At 39.6% G+C, this 20,957-nt stretch overlaps 2 protein-coding genes across 2 annotated transcripts; both read left to right on the forward strand.

Moving 5' to 3' along the window:
* Positions 1-474: 474 nt before the first annotated feature.
* Positions 475-11,161, forward strand: exosc10 (exosome component 10). The gene is made up of 25 exons (XM_054609014.1): positions 475-642; positions 1,402-1,538; positions 2,058-2,181; positions 2,268-2,372; positions 2,561-2,720; positions 2,809-2,917; positions 3,004-3,079; positions 3,167-3,277; positions 3,481-3,624; positions 4,654-4,844; positions 5,022-5,178; positions 5,986-6,134; positions 6,314-6,364; positions 6,492-6,603; positions 6,734-6,781; positions 6,891-6,966; positions 7,061-7,170; positions 7,262-7,354; positions 7,448-7,516; positions 8,273-8,390; positions 8,483-8,556; positions 10,317-10,497; positions 10,599-10,663; positions 10,746-10,822; positions 10,913-11,161. Exons 1-25 carry the CDS (start codon positions 496-498, stop codon positions 10,941-10,943), a joined length of 2,715 nt encoding a protein of 904 aa, XP_054464989.1. The 5' UTR covers positions 475-495; the 3' UTR covers positions 10,944-11,161.
* Positions 11,162-13,317: 2,156 nt separating this feature from the next.
* Positions 13,318-16,820, forward strand: srm (spermidine synthase). The gene is made up of 8 exons (XM_054609654.1): positions 13,318-13,587; positions 14,034-14,154; positions 14,491-14,583; positions 14,697-14,850; positions 14,940-15,023; positions 15,288-15,433; positions 15,594-15,716; positions 15,811-16,820. The coding sequence occupies exons 1-8, from the start codon at positions 13,457-13,459 to the stop codon at positions 15,826-15,828; spliced, it is 870 nt and encodes a 289-aa protein (XP_054465629.1). The 5' UTR covers positions 13,318-13,456; the 3' UTR covers positions 15,829-16,820.
* The last annotated feature ends 4,137 nt before the right edge of the window (positions 16,821-20,957 follow it).

Raw genomic sequence — 20,957 nt, forward strand, 5'->3', positions numbered from 1 at the left:
TGTGTGTTAATTAGCTCAGTGAGCATCCTCTGTAATTGTAAATTTAGCCCCAATATGTTTTTTTATTTTAGTTATTTATTGAATTTATTTTTATGTCTGTCTCTGTCAAAGACAGTTTTTTTGGATTAAACAAACCCCCCCCCCCCCCCCAAAAAAAAAAAAATATCTTAGTTATTTTAATTGACCAAATGTGTTTGTTGATTCCCTTATTCGTTCTATTTTGTTGATAAAAAAAAGTGGGGGAAAAAACTTGAAATAACCATCAAAACATGTGAAATAACCTTTAAACATGTAATGAATAACTTCAGATGCAAACGCAAACATTTTACATGTGATCATGTCGCAATATTTCTCTGAAATTCTCTAATAAACTGTAGAAAATACAGTCCGTCGTTCCCACTCCACGCTGCTAGGGGGCGCTGACTTCCACCTCGACGTCCTCCCTGGCAGCTCAGAAGAAAACATTAACGGCAGGAGCTGTTTCCTGCGGCTCACATGTACACAGCACCAAACAAGATGATGGATTCTTCAAAGAGTAATGACTCCACAAACAGTGGCATTCGAGACTCAAATTCAACAACAAACGACGAGGATAAAGACGAACTGTGTCCCGGTTTTAAGAACGCGGATGCTTTTGTTAAAGTGAGTGAACTGGCCCAGCTGGACGCAGTTTTTAAGTTGAGCTTAGCAGTCGGCAACGTGGATGTGCCTGCTGGCTACGAGCTGCAGTCACATTACAAGTCCGGTGTGGGTGGAAGACATGCACAGCTGTTGACCAAAGATGTGATTTGATGTTTATCTTTTCATTAAAATGAATTGGTAGGGGTCGACAGCACGAGAGTTGGATAACGATAGTTAAATGTTTCCATGTAACATTTCATGAAACGTTGACGCTAGAGCTGCAAAGTCATGAGCATATTCGACAAAATCTATTTATGACTTAAATTAATTTAGTTTCATAAAAATATTACCTCTTCTTAAAGGGACTGACTCAGGAACAATGTGAATTTAATTCTATAGTCAAAGCTATATATTGTTAAATATTATATTTAACAATATTAGATAGATATTAAAATGCAAAGAAATATCCAAATTTGAAAAAAAAGTCATAATAAATGGCTAAAACAAGTCATTATCAAAAACGGTATTCATTCTTATTCAGTCATTCTAGGAACATATCAATTATCAACATCCCTTCAACACTGCATTCATGTACATTTAAATATGTAAAGTTCACTGACATGCTTCAGTTTTGGGTATAACCTGCCTGTGAAAACCCTGCTATTAGACGTTGAACAAAAAATCTATACTTTACAGACATTGAAGTGTTTCCCTGCACTATTATATTATTGTATTATGTTAGTATAGACTAACAGCTCAGCCTCTCTCTCTCCTCTGCAGTATGGATTGGGTGCCGTATTATCTGCCACCAAAGCATCCGCTGGCTTGCCTCAAGCTGGAGATGAGTACGATTTCTACCGGAGCTTTCCGGGATTCCAGGAGTTCTGTGAAAGTCAGGGGGACAAGCTCTTGCACTGGTGAGTATAATCATATATGTATAATTTATATGTATTCCTTCATTCTCACTCAGACTTGCACCTGCTCCTCCTTTTATTCACTTAAATTATATGTTTACTATTGTTGTTTTGATGCGTCTTGCCTTTTGAAAACGGTGGTCGAAATTGATTTGAGTGGTGTCACATCACCCTAGTTTGTTCTACGCTACCAGACTACATACTGGATCATCCCTCTTTAGGGCTGTCCTCGACTAAAGAAAGTCTTAGACAACTAACGCTCATATGATTTTGTCATCTAATCAGTTAGTGATTTAATTGACAGATCTGTCTCCCTATAAAGATCACAAAAACACCACTTTTAATGCACCCTAGTCAATTTACAGTCTGTGATTGCGCCATTCAACATTTCCTGATTACCTTTTTCAAACTAATGACATCACATCCTGTTTCTATGCTACCTGCGAGACAATTTTGCCATACTAAAGGCAAGCCTGACTGAGCATCAGACATGCTAATGTGCCTTTAACATCCCTCTGTCAGCATGAGTCAGATCATGCAGCACCACGGCTGCAGATCTCACTTGAGAGACCGGGACAAGCTGACGGGGCTGGAGGAGAGCTTTGACCAGGTTGTGGACTCCAACGACGTCATCCTCGAAAGAGTGGTACGACCGACAGCTCTGGCGTTCTACAAATTTCTTCACGGAACAAGTCTTTTCAAACCAACCGAGCTCTTATATCTGCTTTCCAGGGGATTCTTCTTGATGAAGCTGATGGGGTGAACAGGACCCAGCAGCCTGTCATGCCGGCCGGGTTTCAGCCTCCCAAGATTGTAGTTTCCAGCTGGAATCGAATGGTTGGCTAATTAACCTCTCAGCTCTTATACTGCAGATGCTATCATTTCTTTTTTTTGTGTTGCATTAAAGCTTAAACATTATGTGTCAGTCCCGGCATTAAAGCACTCGGAACAGTTATTTTGAACACTTGATGAATATTCATACCAGCTCTATACACCTTTTGGTAAACGGCGCTTTTATTGATCAGGGTCCAGGCTCCGGGAGTCGTTCTGAGACGTTCCGACTGCTCCATGCCAAGAATGTTGTGAGGCCTCAGCTGAAATTCAAGGAAAAAGTTGACAACAGCAACACACCATTTATTCCCAAGATCTTTATCAAGCCCAATGCAACGAAGCCTCTTCCTTCTTGTAAGTTAAAGCCTCTTCCTCACATCTGTTCTTTTCATAAACTCGTAAACAGCTTCAACATATCTGTTCTCTTGCTTTCCATTTGTAGATTTCACCAACAAACAAATCCGTAAAGAGAGACCTGAGGACCTTGATGTCCCAGCTGCACTGGCTGACTTCATTCACCAGCAGAGAACTCAGGAACATGTTGAAGACATGTAAGACTTGTCTCTTTTGTAATGACAATATTTGGCTTTTCCTATTTCTCTTTGTCCATCTTAACTTTTGATTCTGATCCACGTAGGTTTGCACACCCATACCAATATGAACTGGATCATTTTACAATACCAGAAGGCCTTCTGTCCAAGCCAGAAGCCCAGGTTAGTTTTAGTGCTCCTATAATCCTGTGATCCTCTCATTCTGGGTTAGGCTTCCACTAAACCTGTCGTTTGTGGATTATATTTTAGATGTTCAAGCCAATGGCTGAGACCAAGTGCTACTTCATTGACGCTCTGGAGGATCTGGTGGCTCTGAATGAGAAGCTTTGCAAATTGTCTGAATTTGCAGTGGACCTTGAGGTACGGCATTGGAAAAAGTTCTAGGAATGTCCAGTGACTGGGCATAGTATCATGTATCCCCATCAATTCTAATGCGATCCAGTATAACAGCCAAGCAACAGATTGTGCATTGATTCAATTCTGTGGTTAATATTGATAACAACATAATATTGATTTTTTTTATATATACAAGTGTTTTATTAACACTCAGTTCTCGGTTGCAGCACCACTCTTACAGGAGTTTCCTCGGCCTCACCTGTCTGATGCAGATCTCCACCAGAGAGGAGGACTTCATCATCGACACCATTGAGCTCCGCAGCGAGTTGTACATCCTCAACGAGGCGTTTACTGACCCGGCAATTGTCAAGGTAATGGATCCGCTCCACAAATGTTTTGTTCCTGTATCCTGTTCTATGACTTTAATTTTCTAAAGGGAAGATAAGATTACAAGTCTGATTAGATTTTCTAAATGGGGAAACTGCACGGTGGCCGTTTTTAACAAAAATATTCCTTCTTTTTTTTTTTACTTTTTGATATGCTACAAAAGTGAAGTGAAATATGGAGAAAGCAAGAGAAAAAGGGAATATAGAATATAGGCGTTGCATAATTTGAATATCTATTTCTTATACTGGAATACGTTGTCCTGGACGTGTTGTTATTATCGTGGCCAACCAATATTGTGTTGAACTATAATCTCTGCGCCCAAGCCAAGTGCACACAGAGTTTTACAATGCAGTGGACAGCTATGAGAGATGTTTCTGGTGCATTCCATTTTAGTTCTATTTCCAAATGAGTGGTTTAGATACTTTAACTAAGGATATTGAAAGAAAAAACCTCCCTGGTTGTCTGACCTCTTGTTCCGCTTGTAGTATTGGTCTTCGTTGTAAAGCTATGTCCAGTTTGGTCATCGAATGCCCAAATCTCAGCAATTAAGATTGCCTTAAAATGGCCTCAAGGGAATATTGTTTTTAAGAAGATGAAATGAAAGATGCCTCAGACTGCCTGAAGAACTGGTTGCGTCTAAACCGTCTCTACAAACAGTGTTGGAATATTACATTTGTAAGGATCTAATCTTAAAAACGTCTGAGCCTGAATTTTTTCTTTGACGCGTCTCAGAGCCCCAAAGTTTGATAAAGTCGGTGGGTGTCCTTTTGTGTGTGGGAGCCACAGTGACTCACACACTGTAGGATACCTGTGAAGAAGTGTGTTGCGTGGGCTTGAACCGCAGAGAGATCTGTGAAAATAATCCAAATGGGAAAAAATGTCACATGGTGTCCCTCCAGTTTTTAGTTCAAATATTTTCTGTATCGAAGCGGTGAATTTTTTATTTTTAGAATAAGTTGGGTACTTCTCCAGAGAGGTTTCAGCTGAATATGCACTCTCTCTCCTGTTCTCAGGTATTTCACGGCTCCGACTCTGACATTGAGTGGCTCCAGAGGGATTTAGGCTTGTATGTGGTCAACATCTTTGACACGCATCAGGCCAGCCGAGCTCTGAACCTGGCCAGACATTCCCTCGACCACCTGCTCAAACACTTCTGCAGTGTGGAATCGGACAAACGCTACCAGCTGGCTGACTGGAGGATTCGGTACGGAGGAGACAGAGCCGCTTGATGCTTCATTTTTAGATACATTGTTTAGGTTTAACTGACCCTTTTATTCTTGTAACGGGAAAATCCATCATGTATTTCAAATTGTTTGTAATATTACTCTTAAAATATGTTATTATTGACTTATAAAACATGTCCCATCACTTGGCCTTGTAGCCCCTTGCCGGAAGAGATGTTGCAGTATGCCCGGACAGACACCCACTACCTTCCTTACATCTACGACTGTATGAGGGCGCGGCTGTTGGACGTTAACCACGGGCAGCCAGGCCTGCTGCAGAGCGTCTGGAACAAGAGCAAAGACATTTCTCTGAGGGTGAGCACAAATCTCACCTCATACAGAGTTAGAATTAAATCAACACTTACAGGAAACATTCTGGCCCTTTTTTTTTTTTTTTTATGTGGATGTCCAATCAGTGCTGATTGGTAAATATAGTCCATTGAAGCGATACATTTCACAGTGAACTCTATATTGACAGCTGCTGCTTGAAAGGTTTTGACAGGATGTATTGAGTGCTAGCTACTGATGCCCAGCGGAAACATGCCTAGTCTTTTTTTTAAAAACAAAAATATTAGTCAAGATTTAGTTAGTGAAACTCAGTTTTAGTCATCATTTTCTACTTTTGTGATTCTGTATTGGACTTTGCTGAGGGATGTTTCTCCTGGCTGTAAAAAATCCAAAGAGAAGGAAGCATACATTGAACTATGTGTTTAGTATCCAAGACTGATAAGGTGTTACTGACCTGCCGTATTTCTTTCATATTATATATATCATTATTTATCAGACGGTGAGAATGTTTATAACCTGACAAAACAGACTTTTTATACGTTACTGAGGTCTTCTGCTAAATTCAAGATCAGAGTGTTCATGATGATCTAAATCAACTGTTTTGTTTTTATCATTAGAGATTTCATTGCAATATATTGTTTTCAATTTGTTTTTCATTTAAGTTGTCGTTACAATTTAGTCATGAAATAAAAACACATCGAATTATCGTTAAATTTCCATTGAAAAAATTAGCTCTCTCTAAAAGTGGCATGTTTCTGTATTGCTGTCATATTTTATTCAATTTCTATGCCATAATCACCTGCATTTATCACAATGTGCCTTCCCTCCGTACAGAAATATATAAAGCCTATATTCACAGAGGAGTCGTATTTGGAGCTGCAGAGGAAGCAGAAAAGGTCTTTTAACACCCAGCAGCTCACTGCCTTCAGACTGCTGTTTGCCTGGAGGGACAAGCTGGCCAGGCAGGAAGATGAAAGCACCGGGTAGGCTGTTTGGAAATGGATGGACTCGCTGTTCTGGAAATCCGCTAGGGCCCTTCTCCTATTTATAGTTGATGCCCAGCCAGATTTTGAAACCCACATTTTTGTGACAATCTTCCTGCATTTAGAATCATTCTGTCTTTCTACATCTGTCTTAACATGGAGTTATTTGTGCGTTTTAGATTCACCCTGCCCACTCATATGATGAGCAAGATATCTGAGGAGCTGCCCAGGTAAGTTGAATAGATGTCCCACTTAAAGTTTGATTCATTTTAAGTGCTGTTCTCTCACTTTCGAACAGGTGAGTTTAGTGTTTTTATTCATAACCTCCGACACACTATTTTGTCTTTATCGACTCAGGGAGCCTCAGGGCATTATTGCCTGCTGTAACCCTGTACCCCCACTGGTGAGGCAGCACGTCAATGAGCTCCATTTGCTGGTGCAGCAAGCCAGAGATATGCCTCTCCTTAAGGTAAAAAAAAAAGATGGATGGCAGCCGTTGCAATGTTTCTTGTGGTGTATTTTCAAAGTTAAGTCACTTGTCAACGAAGGTACCGAAATCAATCCGTCAAACATTGCAATGTTTTCTACACTTCACACAGGCTGAGATTGTCGTGCAAAAGACGAAAGGACTCACACCCATAAGAAAGGTTGGTTAAAAACTGATCAAACCAGATGGAATTTTTAGTTTTCGCATTCAGTATTTTGAAAAAAAACATGACTGGGATCAAATTAATATGATTTTGTATAATTTTCCAGCCAGAGGTCACAATGTTTGGTCCTCATGATACATCCAAGGTCTCTGAGAGCGATCTTCACCACTGTTCTCCTTATGGTAAGCTTGATACACTTGCATGTTCTGCATTATATTTGTGACTTTAATATTTTAGCCCATTAGGCCTCAAAACATTTTTATATATTTTTTTTAGAAATGCCTGTCAAACAAGGGATGCTCTTCTCAGAGGATGAGGACAAAATGGATGTTGGTGTACAGAACACAAGTGGTCTCGTGGCAAAAGCTAAAATCACACAGTTTGAGGTAGAGGTCAACTTCTAGTTCACTTTATTCAGCCGTTCGATTTGCACCCAACTGTTCTACCTAATGTGGGAACTATGCGTTCTTTTTGAAGGAGCTGGAAACACAGAATGACCAAGAGTCCCTCCCTGTGGCTCAAATGAAAGCCAGACGTATCGTTGAGTCTTTTGAAAACCCTTTCAGAATGGTAAGATGTGACATGATTAATCCTCAGTATTGTTTGCATTGCATTTTATTTCACCGGACACCCAGCACTCGACTATCCTCCTTGTGATTTCAGTATTTACCCTCCGGTGATGTGCACATCAGCAAGAATGCCAAGTTTGACCCATCTTCAAAAATATTTGAGGTAATCAAAAAGCTCCATTATCTGTGTTGTGCACTTAACTACTATGTTTGAATGTTCATAGCTTTACCATATCGTGTCTGAGTGCAAGCATACAGTTTGAGCAGAAACGGAGCATTTCCAAGCGCAAGCAGGGGCTATTTGAGGTTATGGAGAGTTTTTGTGAAATCAATGATTCATGCTCTCAAATTGAAAGAACACGCTCTAGAATAGATAGGGAAAAAGCTCTATATAATAAGACCTTTCTTCAGAACTATCATACATTTTTGTTAACTTATTCCTCTGGATGAAACTGTTCTCTGTTCTATACATCTCATCCAACTAAAACATGTTTAAATTTACATCAGCCGTTGTAGTCACAGGGACTCAAACGGCTCACCAAATGGCAAGGTGAGCCGTTTGCTTATGATTTAATCAACTTTCAGTCAGTAGATCTTCATTAATTTGCGCACGGCCATAACACATGACACTGCAAAATAAACACTCTGTAGGCATACATACTGTTTGTGCAGTAATTATGAAAATACATACACATGGTGTAAAAGAAAGTTGTTGGTCTGCAACTGGAAAATGTAAGTTCTTTGGTGATCTGAAAGCTAAAGCAGTCAAACATAGCCAAGTAAGCCATGCCCAGACCGCTACTTTTAGGCTTGGTTTTTAAACGTTTTAAGAGAGCGTAATGTTTTTTGTTGGTAAAATATGGATAACTTTGGTGGAGGCTGTACGTTAAAATACAATAACAAACCATTTCCATTACAGATTAGTAAAAGATGGAAACTCCAGAGTATTGAACAGCAACAGAAGGAGTTGGAGGCCAAGAGGGAGGCCAAGAAGAAAGCCAAAGAAGCAGCACAGGAACACACAAAGAAAGTGAGAGGTAATGGAGTCGAACTTGGTCTAAATTTGCACTTTTTCTCAATAACTTAGTCCCTCATTTAATGCATTGTGTTTTATTGTTGATTTCCACAGAGGAAAGAAAGGAGGCTAAGCAGAGCTACCAGGAGTCTCTCCAGAACGTTGCCACTGTTCGCCAGCAAGCAGCGGTAAGTTATTTGCTCGTTGGTCCTTCAATTCCCTCTACGCTACTTCAGATGGGCCTTGCACTCCGTCAACTTCACTGATGATGTCCCTGTTGGGAAGTGTACATATCCATGAGAAAGACGAGTGTTGCATTCACCCAAGAGCCTGGCACGGCACATTAAATATAGTGCTGTAATAAGCAGCGTACCCTCTGCAGTGCCCCCCATTTTCTGAAGACATGGCTGGTATTTCTTCACAGCAATATGGTAACTCACAAGCGAGTGAACCTCTGCAGCTCAGGCATGTCAGCGGCCTTTTAATATTTATATCTGTCACATGATGCTCCTGGGGAAAAAGAATACACAGCGTGGGATTGCAGCATTAGAGACAAGCCCCACACTCATCAAACGCTTTTTTTCTCTCCTGGCGAACAACAATGGCTTTCTTCTTCCCAAAAACCCACTTCCTGTTCGCTCCGTCTGTCTGGGCTTTTGCTTGGCACCCTCCTGCTCGGTTACTTCTACATGCTCTTGTCACAATATGGTGTTCCCTTTTTGAAATGCTCAGTTAGACAAAAGGCTTGGTTCTTCAGCTTCAGTTTTCAGTGCTGGAGAACAGAAAGATATTGTCTCCACTCTGACCCTGGTGGTCCCCGGGCGCTTCATTGCAGCCCACTGCTCCTCCGGGATGGGTTAAATGCAGAGAAATAATTTCCCCATTGTGGGACTAATAAAGGCTTAATTATTATTATTATTATTATTAGAACCACTTCCCCTCTGCCCCTCACTGTGTGTGCTTTGAGCCATCAGTCGCTAGTGCACACAGTGATGGCATGCAACCCCCCAATCCATTGTGTGAAGATGGATTAAGTGAAAAGTTTGTTTTAAGCTGAAATGGACGTCTTCAAATAAACATGTTGGTGGCATGCCTTACAGTCAGAACTGTTGGCAGCACAACTTGAATTAACACGCCTCAACCTGCCAACTGCAGGCAAGTATTGGCTCTGTCGGCTTACTCTGTTTCAGCCGATACTTTGGCAGTGAAGTTTTCTTGTCCAATTTCAGTTTGAAAGAAAGGTTTCCAAAGCTTCTACTGCACTGATATCAGGTTCTAACATCACTGGTGTTCTCTTTTGCCTGAGTCCTGTTCGAAACAAAATCAACAAAACGTAACAAATGATGCATGTTGAAATAATTAATCGGAAATGATCCCAAGGAGAACACATGACTTGTGAAGGCTCACAAAATAGAAGTCCAGCCATAAAAAAGACTTAAAGAGTATTGTTGCATTGATTCCTATTGGATAAAGGATTTAATGGTTTCTGTGCATGCATGTCCGCTCTTGTAAAGCATGAAGCAAATTGAGAATGTCAACCTTTGTATGGCAGCAAAAGCTAGATTTTCAACTACAGACTTTTTCCTCAATAATGAGGCAATATAATGGTGACTTAAGTAGGTCACTGCAATAATATTCTTTCAACCGGAGGACCATACAGTATGACATTTTTGTGTGGGATACATAAACGTTTATGTGCCAAATATGCAGCAAAAGAAAATAGTTTGGTAAAAGTTGTCCGTTAATATCAATCTCTTTATAATTCCTGTTTAATCACTTTAAGATTCCAATGATGATATATATGCAATTTAATTCCTACAGCTGGGAACAGTTATGCAACAGTGCTCATTATAATTTTTAACAAAATACTTCTATTTAAGAATACATCTATTTAAATGGTTATTCTAAGTATTGCTCAGAATATAATGCTGCTGACCACTTTCATTAGGAATCTGCGGAAGGCGGCGGAAAGAAAAGAGAGAGGGTTGTCAGTGAGATTGGAGAGTCAACTCCCAAACCGAGTAAGAAGCTGATGAAATCTGCAGCGAAAACCGAGGAGAAGGAGCCGCCTCCCCAAGACAGCTTCCAGCCCTTTGACTACAGTCAGTCAGACCTCAAAGTCTTTGCTGGTATGTATGATGTCACTACTTACTTTACATTTAGGTCGCTGTTGTACAGTATTGTATTATAAAAATGAGTTAAACTCAGTGCGCCTGCTTTTTAATTACAGGTACCAAACCAAAGGACAACCCACAGTTTGATCCAAATCGGCAAGCTCATGGTTTCAAGAAAAAGGTACGAGTTTATTAATAGATGTGTGCATTAAACAATATGTATTTCAACAGTGCGTGACAAATTTAAATCTTTCATCCAACAGAAAACTCCTAAAGGACAAAAATCCAGTTTTGCAGCTGGAAACCGTAGCATGTCGTACCTGGCTGGAAGATCCGCCGGGTAATTATGTAAAATATACAGAAGCTCCTTTGCATCTGCAAATTCAAACTTCTCAGTATGTTAACCATTCTGTCTTTTTCTTCTCTACAGAGGATTCCGGCAGAACTGGCCCAAAAGATAAACTCTCGTTCATGCAAAAAAAAAATGTCTTATTTTAAAATGAGTTTTTCCATCCTGCAGAATGTATTTTTTTTTTTTTTTTTTTTTTTTTTCTTCCTGCAAGTGAAATTCAGTATTTCAATATTTACTGAATTTCAAAATGTGTTTTCTTCCATCTGTGGAACAGTTTACCCTGTAAATATGTGGAAGCACAGACCTCTTTATAAAGATGATTTTAGACAAAAAAAAATTCTTGTCTATTTTTTTTCAATCAAACAAAAAAAAACTATCACTATGTATCATAGTTATATTGAGTTTTTTTCTTGTCTTTATTCAAGAGCTTGGCCTTTCAATTTGAGAGCATGAACTATTGATTCCACTCAAAACCCTTCCCTCACAATGAAATCGCCCCTTCATGTGCTTGGATTTGCTCTGTTTCTTCTCAAACTGTCGGTTTGCACACATATATTCGAGTGATTTAGGAGAACTTGGCTCATTTACCAATTTTTTTGTATTTTGAATTCTCTCTTAGGTAGGAGGCTTATTTACAATGTGCAATAAGTCTGCTATTATCCCCCCAGAAAATAATCTATAACGAAGTGTATATTTCATATCAATTTTTGCATTAAAAAAATCACATTACTCTTCATAGTTATGTTGAAATTATTATTATAAGACAATTCAAAATTCTCTATTGATACTATTGTACGAAACTACATTATCAATATGAACCTCTTAGGCTGCAAAACTACTTAAACTCTGCACTAATTGAAGGTTTATTATAATGATATAGGTCAGTGAGAAGTGTAACTGGGCGTTTCATGGCTAGACAGCAGAGATGGACATGGCAGAGAAGGATGGATGGTTCTTCACATGCAGGTTTATACAAGTGGCTGTACAGGAGAACTTCATCTGTTGTAACGCCTGACAGTAACACATAAGCTACTGTGGCACCTATTCTTTTGTCTCTGTCATGGAGACTTCCCCGTGACAACCTAACGTTGCAGTCATAGCTTGCTAGGCTGTGATGAGAACCATTTCTTCTTTATTTCAATGAGAGTACGATCCTCCGGTGACACGGCATTGGCAGCACTCAATATTTTTAGCAGGTCCCTGATTCAGCTGCTGACGGTGTAAAAAAAGAATAGATTTTCCTTTTATATCTCCAAAAGCATTGCAAAGTTCTTTATTTTTCTTATTCTATTCTCGTTGCAGGTGTGTTCGTCTTACTAGTGCTTCCTGGCAATTTGAGTTGAAGGACAGGTTTTTGTTTTTATAAAATGAAGTGCAATCAATGAGTCATACTCTCAAATTGAAAAACACAACTTGAATAAATATAGGAAAAAAACTATGATAAGACCTTTCTTCAGCATTATCATACATTTTTCTTTACTTTTGACTGGGAGAAACTGTCATCTGTTATTTACACCTCAGCCTTGGTTAAACACTAAACTTAAATGTTTAACCTTACATCAGCTGTTGTAGTCACAGGGACTCAAAGGGCTCACCAAATAGCAATGTGAGCCGTTTGCTTATGATTTATTCAACTTTCCACAGTAGTTCATCATTGATTTGCGCACAGGGCCATAAGACATTAAAAAATAATAAACACTCCGTAGGCATACACTGTTTGTGCAGTAATTATGAAAATACATAATGATGTAAAAGAAAGTTGCGGAACATTTCTTTGATGTTCTGAAAGCTATAGCTTGTGTTAAGTCTCTTACAGAGACTTGAGAATAAGACAATGTATGATGTGATATCAGACATTTGAAAAAATCCAAGGAACAACATGTTTAAAGTAAAACACTTTTTTATAACATGGTCCTCAGATGTTTAAAGATCAAATACAAACAATGCATCATGAAATCCAAATAACATCACCACAATTGAAATAAGACACCCACAATAAAACACAGAAGTAGTAGTAGGAGGAGGAGGAGTGAATTCATTTAATTTTGGGGGATTTACCTATCATTTACATAATTTATTTTACAGACATTTAATAATGTTTTTTTAATGTTTGGACACTTCTTTTACATTTTACAATACCCTTCAAAAACTAATCTAAAAGCTGTATTTGGGCCGGACAAAAAACAAAAAAGGAGTAGTTTGATGAGCGTACAGTGTAGACTTGGTTCTTAAACGTTTCAGAGAGTGTGGTGTTTTGTGTGTTGGTTAAATAGTAATAACTTCAGAGGAGGCTGTGCGTGAAGATACAATAAATGAATGTTCGTCGGTTCGTGTAATAGTTTGTTTGACTTCATTTTCTATGACGCGCCGGTGCCGTGCTTCCAGCCTCACGTGGGCCGTGTGGACGATGCTGCCTGTGCGAAGTCAGACAAACTATACACGAACCAATACATCCGGGCACTCCATTGGCCCACATAACGGGACGTCAATGACGACAGCGGCGCCCCATTCGCTAGATTACCAGGCATCACGTTGAGTAGGACGACGGACAAGTGTCACTTGACCACAGTGCCACACTTTCAAACACGTTAGTGGTTATATGTGGCCGTAGAGAACGCTGTCATGGAGCACATAAAGGATGGATGGTTCACGGAGTCGTGCGCGCTATGGCCGGGCCAAGCCATGAGCCTCCAGGTGGAAGAGGTCCTCCACCAGAAGAAATCCGATTTCCAAGACATTATGGTGTTCAAGAGGCGAGTACTTTGAGCTGCAAAACTTGGCTAACGTTGCTAGCTGTTAGCGCACAGCTGTGAATGAGCAAACTGAATGAAGCTCGTGGATGTTTTAGAAAAGTTTCTTCCTCCGGTGACGTTAGCTTAGCTGTGAGTTGTTGCCTTTGTTACCAAACACATTGTAGCTCACAAACAAACTAGCTAGCTAGGGGGGCGAAGTAACCAGAGAAAGGATAGCTAACTGATCCAGTCCTGACAGGTTTTTAAAGGAACGTCAGCTATCAATGCGCGAGACATCTGCAAATCAGTGTGGCTTAAAACATAACAATCCTTCCCCAAAAGCATCAAAATGAAAAAGTACACCATAGTATAACTACATATGAATATCAACACAACATTAGCATGACAACAAATTGCTGCAGCTTTCAAATGTGACTCTCATACTTTGCTGTATTATTACTTTTCAGTAAAACCTATGGGAATGTCCTGGTTCTGGATGGAGTGATCCAGTGCACAGAGAGAGATGAGTTTGCCTATCAAGAGATGATTGCAAACCTGCCACTGTGCAGTCACCCTTGCCCCAAGAAGGTATTACTCATTTTATATATATACACAGTAGCAGTCAAAAGTTTGGACACCCCTTCCCATTCAAATACTTTGAAGAATCTACAATATAAAACATTCTGGTTTGTTGAGCATTTGTTTGTTTACCACATAATTCCATATGTGTTTCTTCATAGTTTGGGTGTCTTCAATATTACTCTACAATGTAGAAAAAAATTCAATAAAAAAATAAAGAAAAAACCATTGAATGAGAAGATGTGTCCAAACTTTTGACTGGTACTGTAGGTTGTTGGGAAATTGAAGACTATGCAGTAACCCAGGATGAGTCACGTTTCTTTGTTTCTTTGTTCCCGCTCACAGGTCTTGATTATTGGCGGTGGAGATGGCGGAGTGCTACGGGAAGTGGTGAAGAGTCCCCTGGTGGAATCGGTGGTTCTGTGTGAGATAGATGAGGTAGGAGCAACAACACTGACACAAGGATTGTAGCTTCTATTTACAGGGCCGTACATTATATTGCACCCGAGCAACGCCTGATCATATCAGTATTGATGTTGTCGTCTGCGTAGGAAGTCATTAATGCATCAAAGAAGTTCCTCCCGGGAATGGCCAAAGGGTTTTACAGTCCAAAGCTCATCCTCCATATTGGAGACGGCTTTGAGTTCATGAAGAAGAACCAGGATGCCTTTGACATCATTATAACCGATTCCTCAGACCCTGTTGGTAAGCACCGTTTTGGACGTGTTGCAACACCTTTCTTTGCCAACTGTTATAAGAGGAAGTCAGTTTCTGAGTTCTGAATTTTGTTGCAGGACCTGCTGAGAGTTTGTTCAAGGAGTCTTACTATCAACTGATGAAGACAGCGTTGAGAAACGGTGGAATTCTATGCTCCCAGGGTAACTCTATTTTATACTTTACTTATGCTTTATATTTCACTTTTGTGTTAAAAGTTGGAGAAAGGCTGGTGAGGGATACATCCAATTTACAAGTCTACCAAAAAACTGGTTATTACTTATGGCTTTCATTAACTCACCTGGAGCTGTTATATTTCCCATTGTGTATAGTCTGTCCTCCAACCACCTCTAGATAGAACAGTGCTTTAAAAAAGACACTCAGGAAATTAACATGCCCTTTCTCCTGCTCTTGCGTCAATTTCACAGGAGAGTGTCAATGGCTCCATTTGGAGCTGATAAAGGAGATGCGAACCTTCTGCAAGACCCTATTCCCTGTGGTGGACTATGCCTACAGCACCATCCCAACTTATCCCAGTGGCCAAATTGGATTCATGCTCTGTAGTAAAAATCCTGTAAGTGCCAGTCATTCTCCATTTGCTATTCGCCGCTGGTATGATTGATAGGATTGCCTATGAATGCCTCTGCCTTTTATTATATAACCTTTCTGTTCTGTGATGTTTCTTGGTGATGTCCGAAAAAATGACTGAGGTTCCCCCTTCACTTTTGCATTAGGAAACAAATTTCCTGGAACCAATGAGAGCACTGTCAAAAGAAGAAATGGAAAATATGAACCTTAAATATTACAACCCTGAAATTCACAAAGCATCATTCGTCCTGCCTGAGTTTGCGAAGAAGGTAAATGTTGTTAAAATAATTCTTATTTTCAACATCAGTGCAATTTAAAAACCGTTATACACAAATGTTTTGTATGTCTTTTGACCATTGACAGGTACTCAATGAAGCATGACCAGCAACAACAGACCATGTTCATCCTCTACCTGGCCCTCTGACCACAAATATACAACCTGGTTCTAAGGCTTCTTCACCTCCTCAACACAGTTCAGCACCACTGAAAAGAGATGCCTCCTAAAGATTTTATGGGTGGGGGCACCTTTATTATGATTAGTGGGTGGGAACTGTCTGAGTTATACAGTGAGAAGTGTTAGTTCACTCCAATGTTTCCTTCCTTCCAGTCTTTCACGCTCTTGGCGTTTTTATTTATTTTACTGGTGTATTTGGTTTTTCATCTTTACTCTGTAATCGTCTTATCCACATTTTGTGAAGAGCAATTTAATGGACTTGGGCTGAGTGGGAAGAGCATTGCCGTCAAATCTGACCTCAATCTGAAACTGTACTGTCTATCTGATTCACCTCATCTACACCTTATGTAATGCATTACCTTTATCACGTAGTACATTGCTATACTTTTATTTGTAATGTTTAATATCAGTTTGTGCTCATAGGAAAATACACAGTCGCCATCTGTCATGACTGCTTATTCACAATTCTAATGTGTCCTCTACACAAAAACCCTATAGTGCCTGAAATAGGTTGTTTGTGGTTGGTCGGAGAAAAAAGACTTGCTCTGTATCTAAGTGTACCAGGCACATAGAGGCCTAGAAGAAAGCTCATATGTCAATAGTTGAGAAAAGTGTCCCTTTAAATTTGCTCAGCTTTAACCATCAATTACAACGGTGTGTAAAAAAATAACTAATGCAAATTGTGAAAAAATTAAATATGACATTTGAGTTTTGCAATGCGAAAAATGTCATTGAGATGTGAATTCATTATGCAATTACAAACTTGCAGTATTATAGAAGGCTTGTATTGTAGTAAGCCTGTATTACATGGTCAATGTCATATGTATTATTGCAAGTCAACATGGAATCTGTTGAGAAATATCTGAGCAATCAATTTGTGATTTTCTTTTTTAAGTACTGTAATAAATTGGTAACATAAAATGGTTATTTGAGTTGTGTGTGCATTCATCCACGGACTGGTTTACTCAGGCAATTGCTTTATTTGCATTACCATTGAACAAAGGACAGAATTTTAGTTAATTTAATTCTGCTATTCTACTTGTGATCTTTAAAATGTTATTAGCTTAAAAAGCAATATCTGAAAATTATTCTCTGATTGTTTTACTCTAAACTCTTAAGTTTGGAAGTTATGATCTGTTCAAGGTCCTTATCCACCAAAACTTTATTTTTGATCTAATCTTTACCATTGCAGCATCACTTTCCAACCAAGTGCAGGTTAATATGTGATGTGTTTCAGCTGGGGTTCACTGTACATGGGTAACCCTCAACAGATCCCTAAGCTCTGGTTTGAGCAGTGTCGTAGCACCAGTAAGGTCCAGGTGCAGTTCCAGTATTCAGCCACTAGATGGCATCCTTTAATCTGTTATGTATGAACTGGTTCACATTTTAGAGCAGGGGTGGGCAATTATTTTTCCCAGGGGGCCAAATGAGCAACTGAAAATATTTTGGAGGGCCGGGCCAAAATGCCGAACTCAATTATGCATAATATACATTTTATTTCTATATAAAAAGCAGTAAATGGCATTGTTTTGACCGCTGGTAAGAGTGTATGTTATTATTTGGCAATTAAAAGGTGAGGTTAGCTTTCAAAAATATCATTTATTCAAATAGAATTTCCAAAATGATAAACAAAATGTGAAACATTTGACTCATTTTCAGTCACATTAATAACAAAGGGCATTTTGAGTTTCATATACTATTGAAACAAGGATTTTCTTAGCTTTCTAAAGACATCACATCATCTTTGTAGCCAAAATAAACAAGACATGTCACTGAACTGTGTAACTGTGTAAAGAAAAGTGTCCCAGTTTTGTAGCCTTTTTGACTTTACATGCCTATATTAAACATTTAATGTTTTCAGAACTGTGCAAAAAAAAAAAAAAAAAAAAAAAAAAGAAAAAGATCAAGTGTCCCATTTCACTTGTGATTCTCTGCGATGTCCTCCACCCTTCTCGTCCCGGTGCGGCGGGACAGCGGGATGTTTTCAAACGCTTCTTTTTTCTCTGGGCATAGCAGTGCTGCAGACTCGACCATGCACTCTTTCACAAACTCCCCCTCCGAGAATGGCTTACTGTTCTGGGCGATTTTGTGGGCTATCACAAAGCTGGTTCTGGCATGAGCCGACATTTTCGCATTTTTCAGGGGTGACACGGAAGGAAGACAGGTTGTCAATCACACGCATTTCACGTGCACAGTTGACGTGCACGATTGCGTGCACTGTGAGAATAAATGGGCTTCAAAATAAAAGCAATGCGGTTTTAGTCCACCCATAAGATAATTAGAAAATATGTTTTATTTTCTAATTATCATGTAATCTTTCGCGGGCCGGTCAGAATCATCCCGCGGGCCGTACAATGCCCAGGTCTGTTTTAGAGTGATAAAGGAATGCACTGAAATTATACTTTTCAAATTCACCCAATGCATATTCAGGGAACACAACATTGTGTTTAAGGTTTTCTCTGAATTTGAAAGAAAAGCCCCTTTGGCCCCATTAAATTGATCAGAACAGTCAGTGTTTTTTGGGATGTGAGGCGCCACTGTTGCCTTCAGTTGCATCAACTGTAGTGAATGTGTAATACCTCAGCTCCCACTGGTTTTCCATTAAAAAGTGACCAACTTGCGACAGTGCAGTACATTATTATCACCCTGCCTTTATAGTGTGTAGTGAAGGGGGTTCTCATTCTGTAATATTGTAAATGAAATGTATATCCACTGTCTTCCATTTAGACAATTGAGGGAGTACCCATAAATATTTAATTTGATGTGAATTTTTTTTAAAGATAATATCGGCACTGCAGTAACAGAACTTTGAAGACTGACGCTTTTCTTTTTTAACCCTACGAAATGTAGATGTTTCCAGTTCATTTAGATAGATTTACCTACATGTCCAGATTCACCACATAATAGAAAATCCTCAGGACATAATCCTGAAATGATCTTTGAGTCGGTGTTCCTTTGTGATCCCTTTCAGAGAGCTGTTGAGGTGTTGCTTGAGGCCATACATGAAGTGGATGTAGTAAAAATGGAGTCTTCCATGCACATTAATAAGATGTGGGAGCACCCAGACCTGTCGTCATGCTGACGTTTTTTCACAGTATGAAGTCTCTTTCAGGTCAGACTGCAGATATTTGAAAGCACCCCAGTTGTTGTAGATTCTTCAAACACACTGGATTGCCAATATAGTCGTTTCAACAGTCAGCTAATCTTTGGATTGGCTCCGGGCCTTCTTGAGATCAGCAGTGTATTAAGAAAAAATACCTCAAACACTGCTTTGAAAGCACAACAAATCCATTTGAACATATCAACCAAGGCGTTCTGGAGTATAAGTATTGTATGTTTCCTGCCGGTAGCAACATCTAAAGACGTCACAGCAGCAGCAAACCCTGTTAATTGTGCTATTTCGGCGATATATCCTGGAAGGCAGCTTCTCAAACACACGAAACTCCGACTACATTTTTCTCAGACAAGAGGATATGTTTTATGCTGCAATCAACCCTCCATAATCAGTTTTGGTGAGGAGTTAAGCTCGTATAGACCAGTATAATTGGGTTCTGCAGTAGTTTAGGAGTAACTCACACAAATTGTTCCTTTTCCAAGCTGTGAACTACATTTAATGATTCTATTTTGCTACATACAATATTTAGAAATAAATTAGTTTTTGTGTAAGCTGCAATTTACGTGTCCGACAAATGCTTCCTAAACGTAATCATACATAAAATCATGCATAAAGAACAAAGACGAGCAAAAACTGCAATGTATGGTGCTTCATTAATATTTCAGCTAATACTATATGAATCATACTGTCCAGGGCAAAGCTCCAAAGAATATTAACTTGGCTTTGAAAATTGTTTTTACTCATTTTGATTATGCACTGGTAGCCGGAAGCCATTTCTCCCTTGTTTAATCCACAGCTTAGTCTGAATTAAATTGAACTGCAGCTACAGCCTATCATATATTCAACTGATGTATAATGTAGTCTCACAGTCATTGTTACTTTCAGAATGAGAGTTTTTGTATGACTCTTTGGGATATAGTTTGTATTTTGTGGTACACTGGTGATGTCACTCCTCAGTCTTTTCCCAAAACCTGCCTATAGTATCCCGACCAAAAGGACATCAAATAAAATCACATCTTATCCTCTTAACTGCTCATGTTCATGTAGACCAAAGTTAACCATCACCTCCATTATACACATAGCACTGAATTGCTAAAGAAGATTTTTTTTCTTCTTTTAACAGCTATGTTTGCTTCACTAGATGGGTGATGAGCATTTTCCTGAAGGCACTTCCTGCGGTGAGTGTCAGACCGCTCAATTGTAATCTTCAGGTGTCAGAGAGAGGCACATAGAGGCTCTGTGACAGCAATCAGATGTTGGCAAGTCCAGAGCGAAACACTGGCACGACAACGATGAGTCAGCTTGTGTTCAGTTTGTATTTCTTTTAAATATTTCGGTTGCGCGACAAGAAAATGTGACCAGTGTGTTCTGTGTTCTTGAGTGTTAAAGACGTTTGGAGTGCATTAAACAGTTGATGAGTTGTGGGATTGTTCGCCTACCTGCTTGAAATGGTCTTGCTTATGAATGTCTATCACAATTGTCAATACATTAACAACACATTGATGTTAATAGCATGTTTTTTTAACACTCTGATGTCATCGCCCTCTGCAGATGTTCCCAATTTGTCAGAAAGGTTAAGTGTTCAACGGTTCCATTTGTTCTGTCCTGAACCCTTCATCTCCCCCTCCTCTTCCACACTCACATATACATCCTCCCCCCCCAAGCACCCTCCACCCTCCGTCATACACCCACCACCCTGTACGTCAGTGGCAGGCAGGGGTAGAGGCGTATAAAAGAGTGAGGGACTTTGGTGGTAGAAACATCAGTGGTTTCAAAATCTCGTGACCTGCTGCCACCAACTGCGCTGCACTTTTCTCCACCACTCTCCTCTGGATCTCTGAGCTGCTCAGACTCCTCATCTCTCTCTCTTACTCAAACCTAACTCACTCACTCACTCACTCACTCACTCACTCACTCACTCACTCACTCACTCACTCACTC

The sequence above is a fragment of the Anoplopoma fimbria genome, chromosome 12, assembly GCF_027596085.1.
Source record: "Anoplopoma fimbria isolate UVic2021 breed Golden Eagle Sablefish chromosome 12, Afim_UVic_2022, whole genome shotgun sequence".
Taxonomy (NCBI): Eukaryota; Metazoa; Chordata; class Actinopteri; order Perciformes; family Anoplopomatidae; genus Anoplopoma; species Anoplopoma fimbria.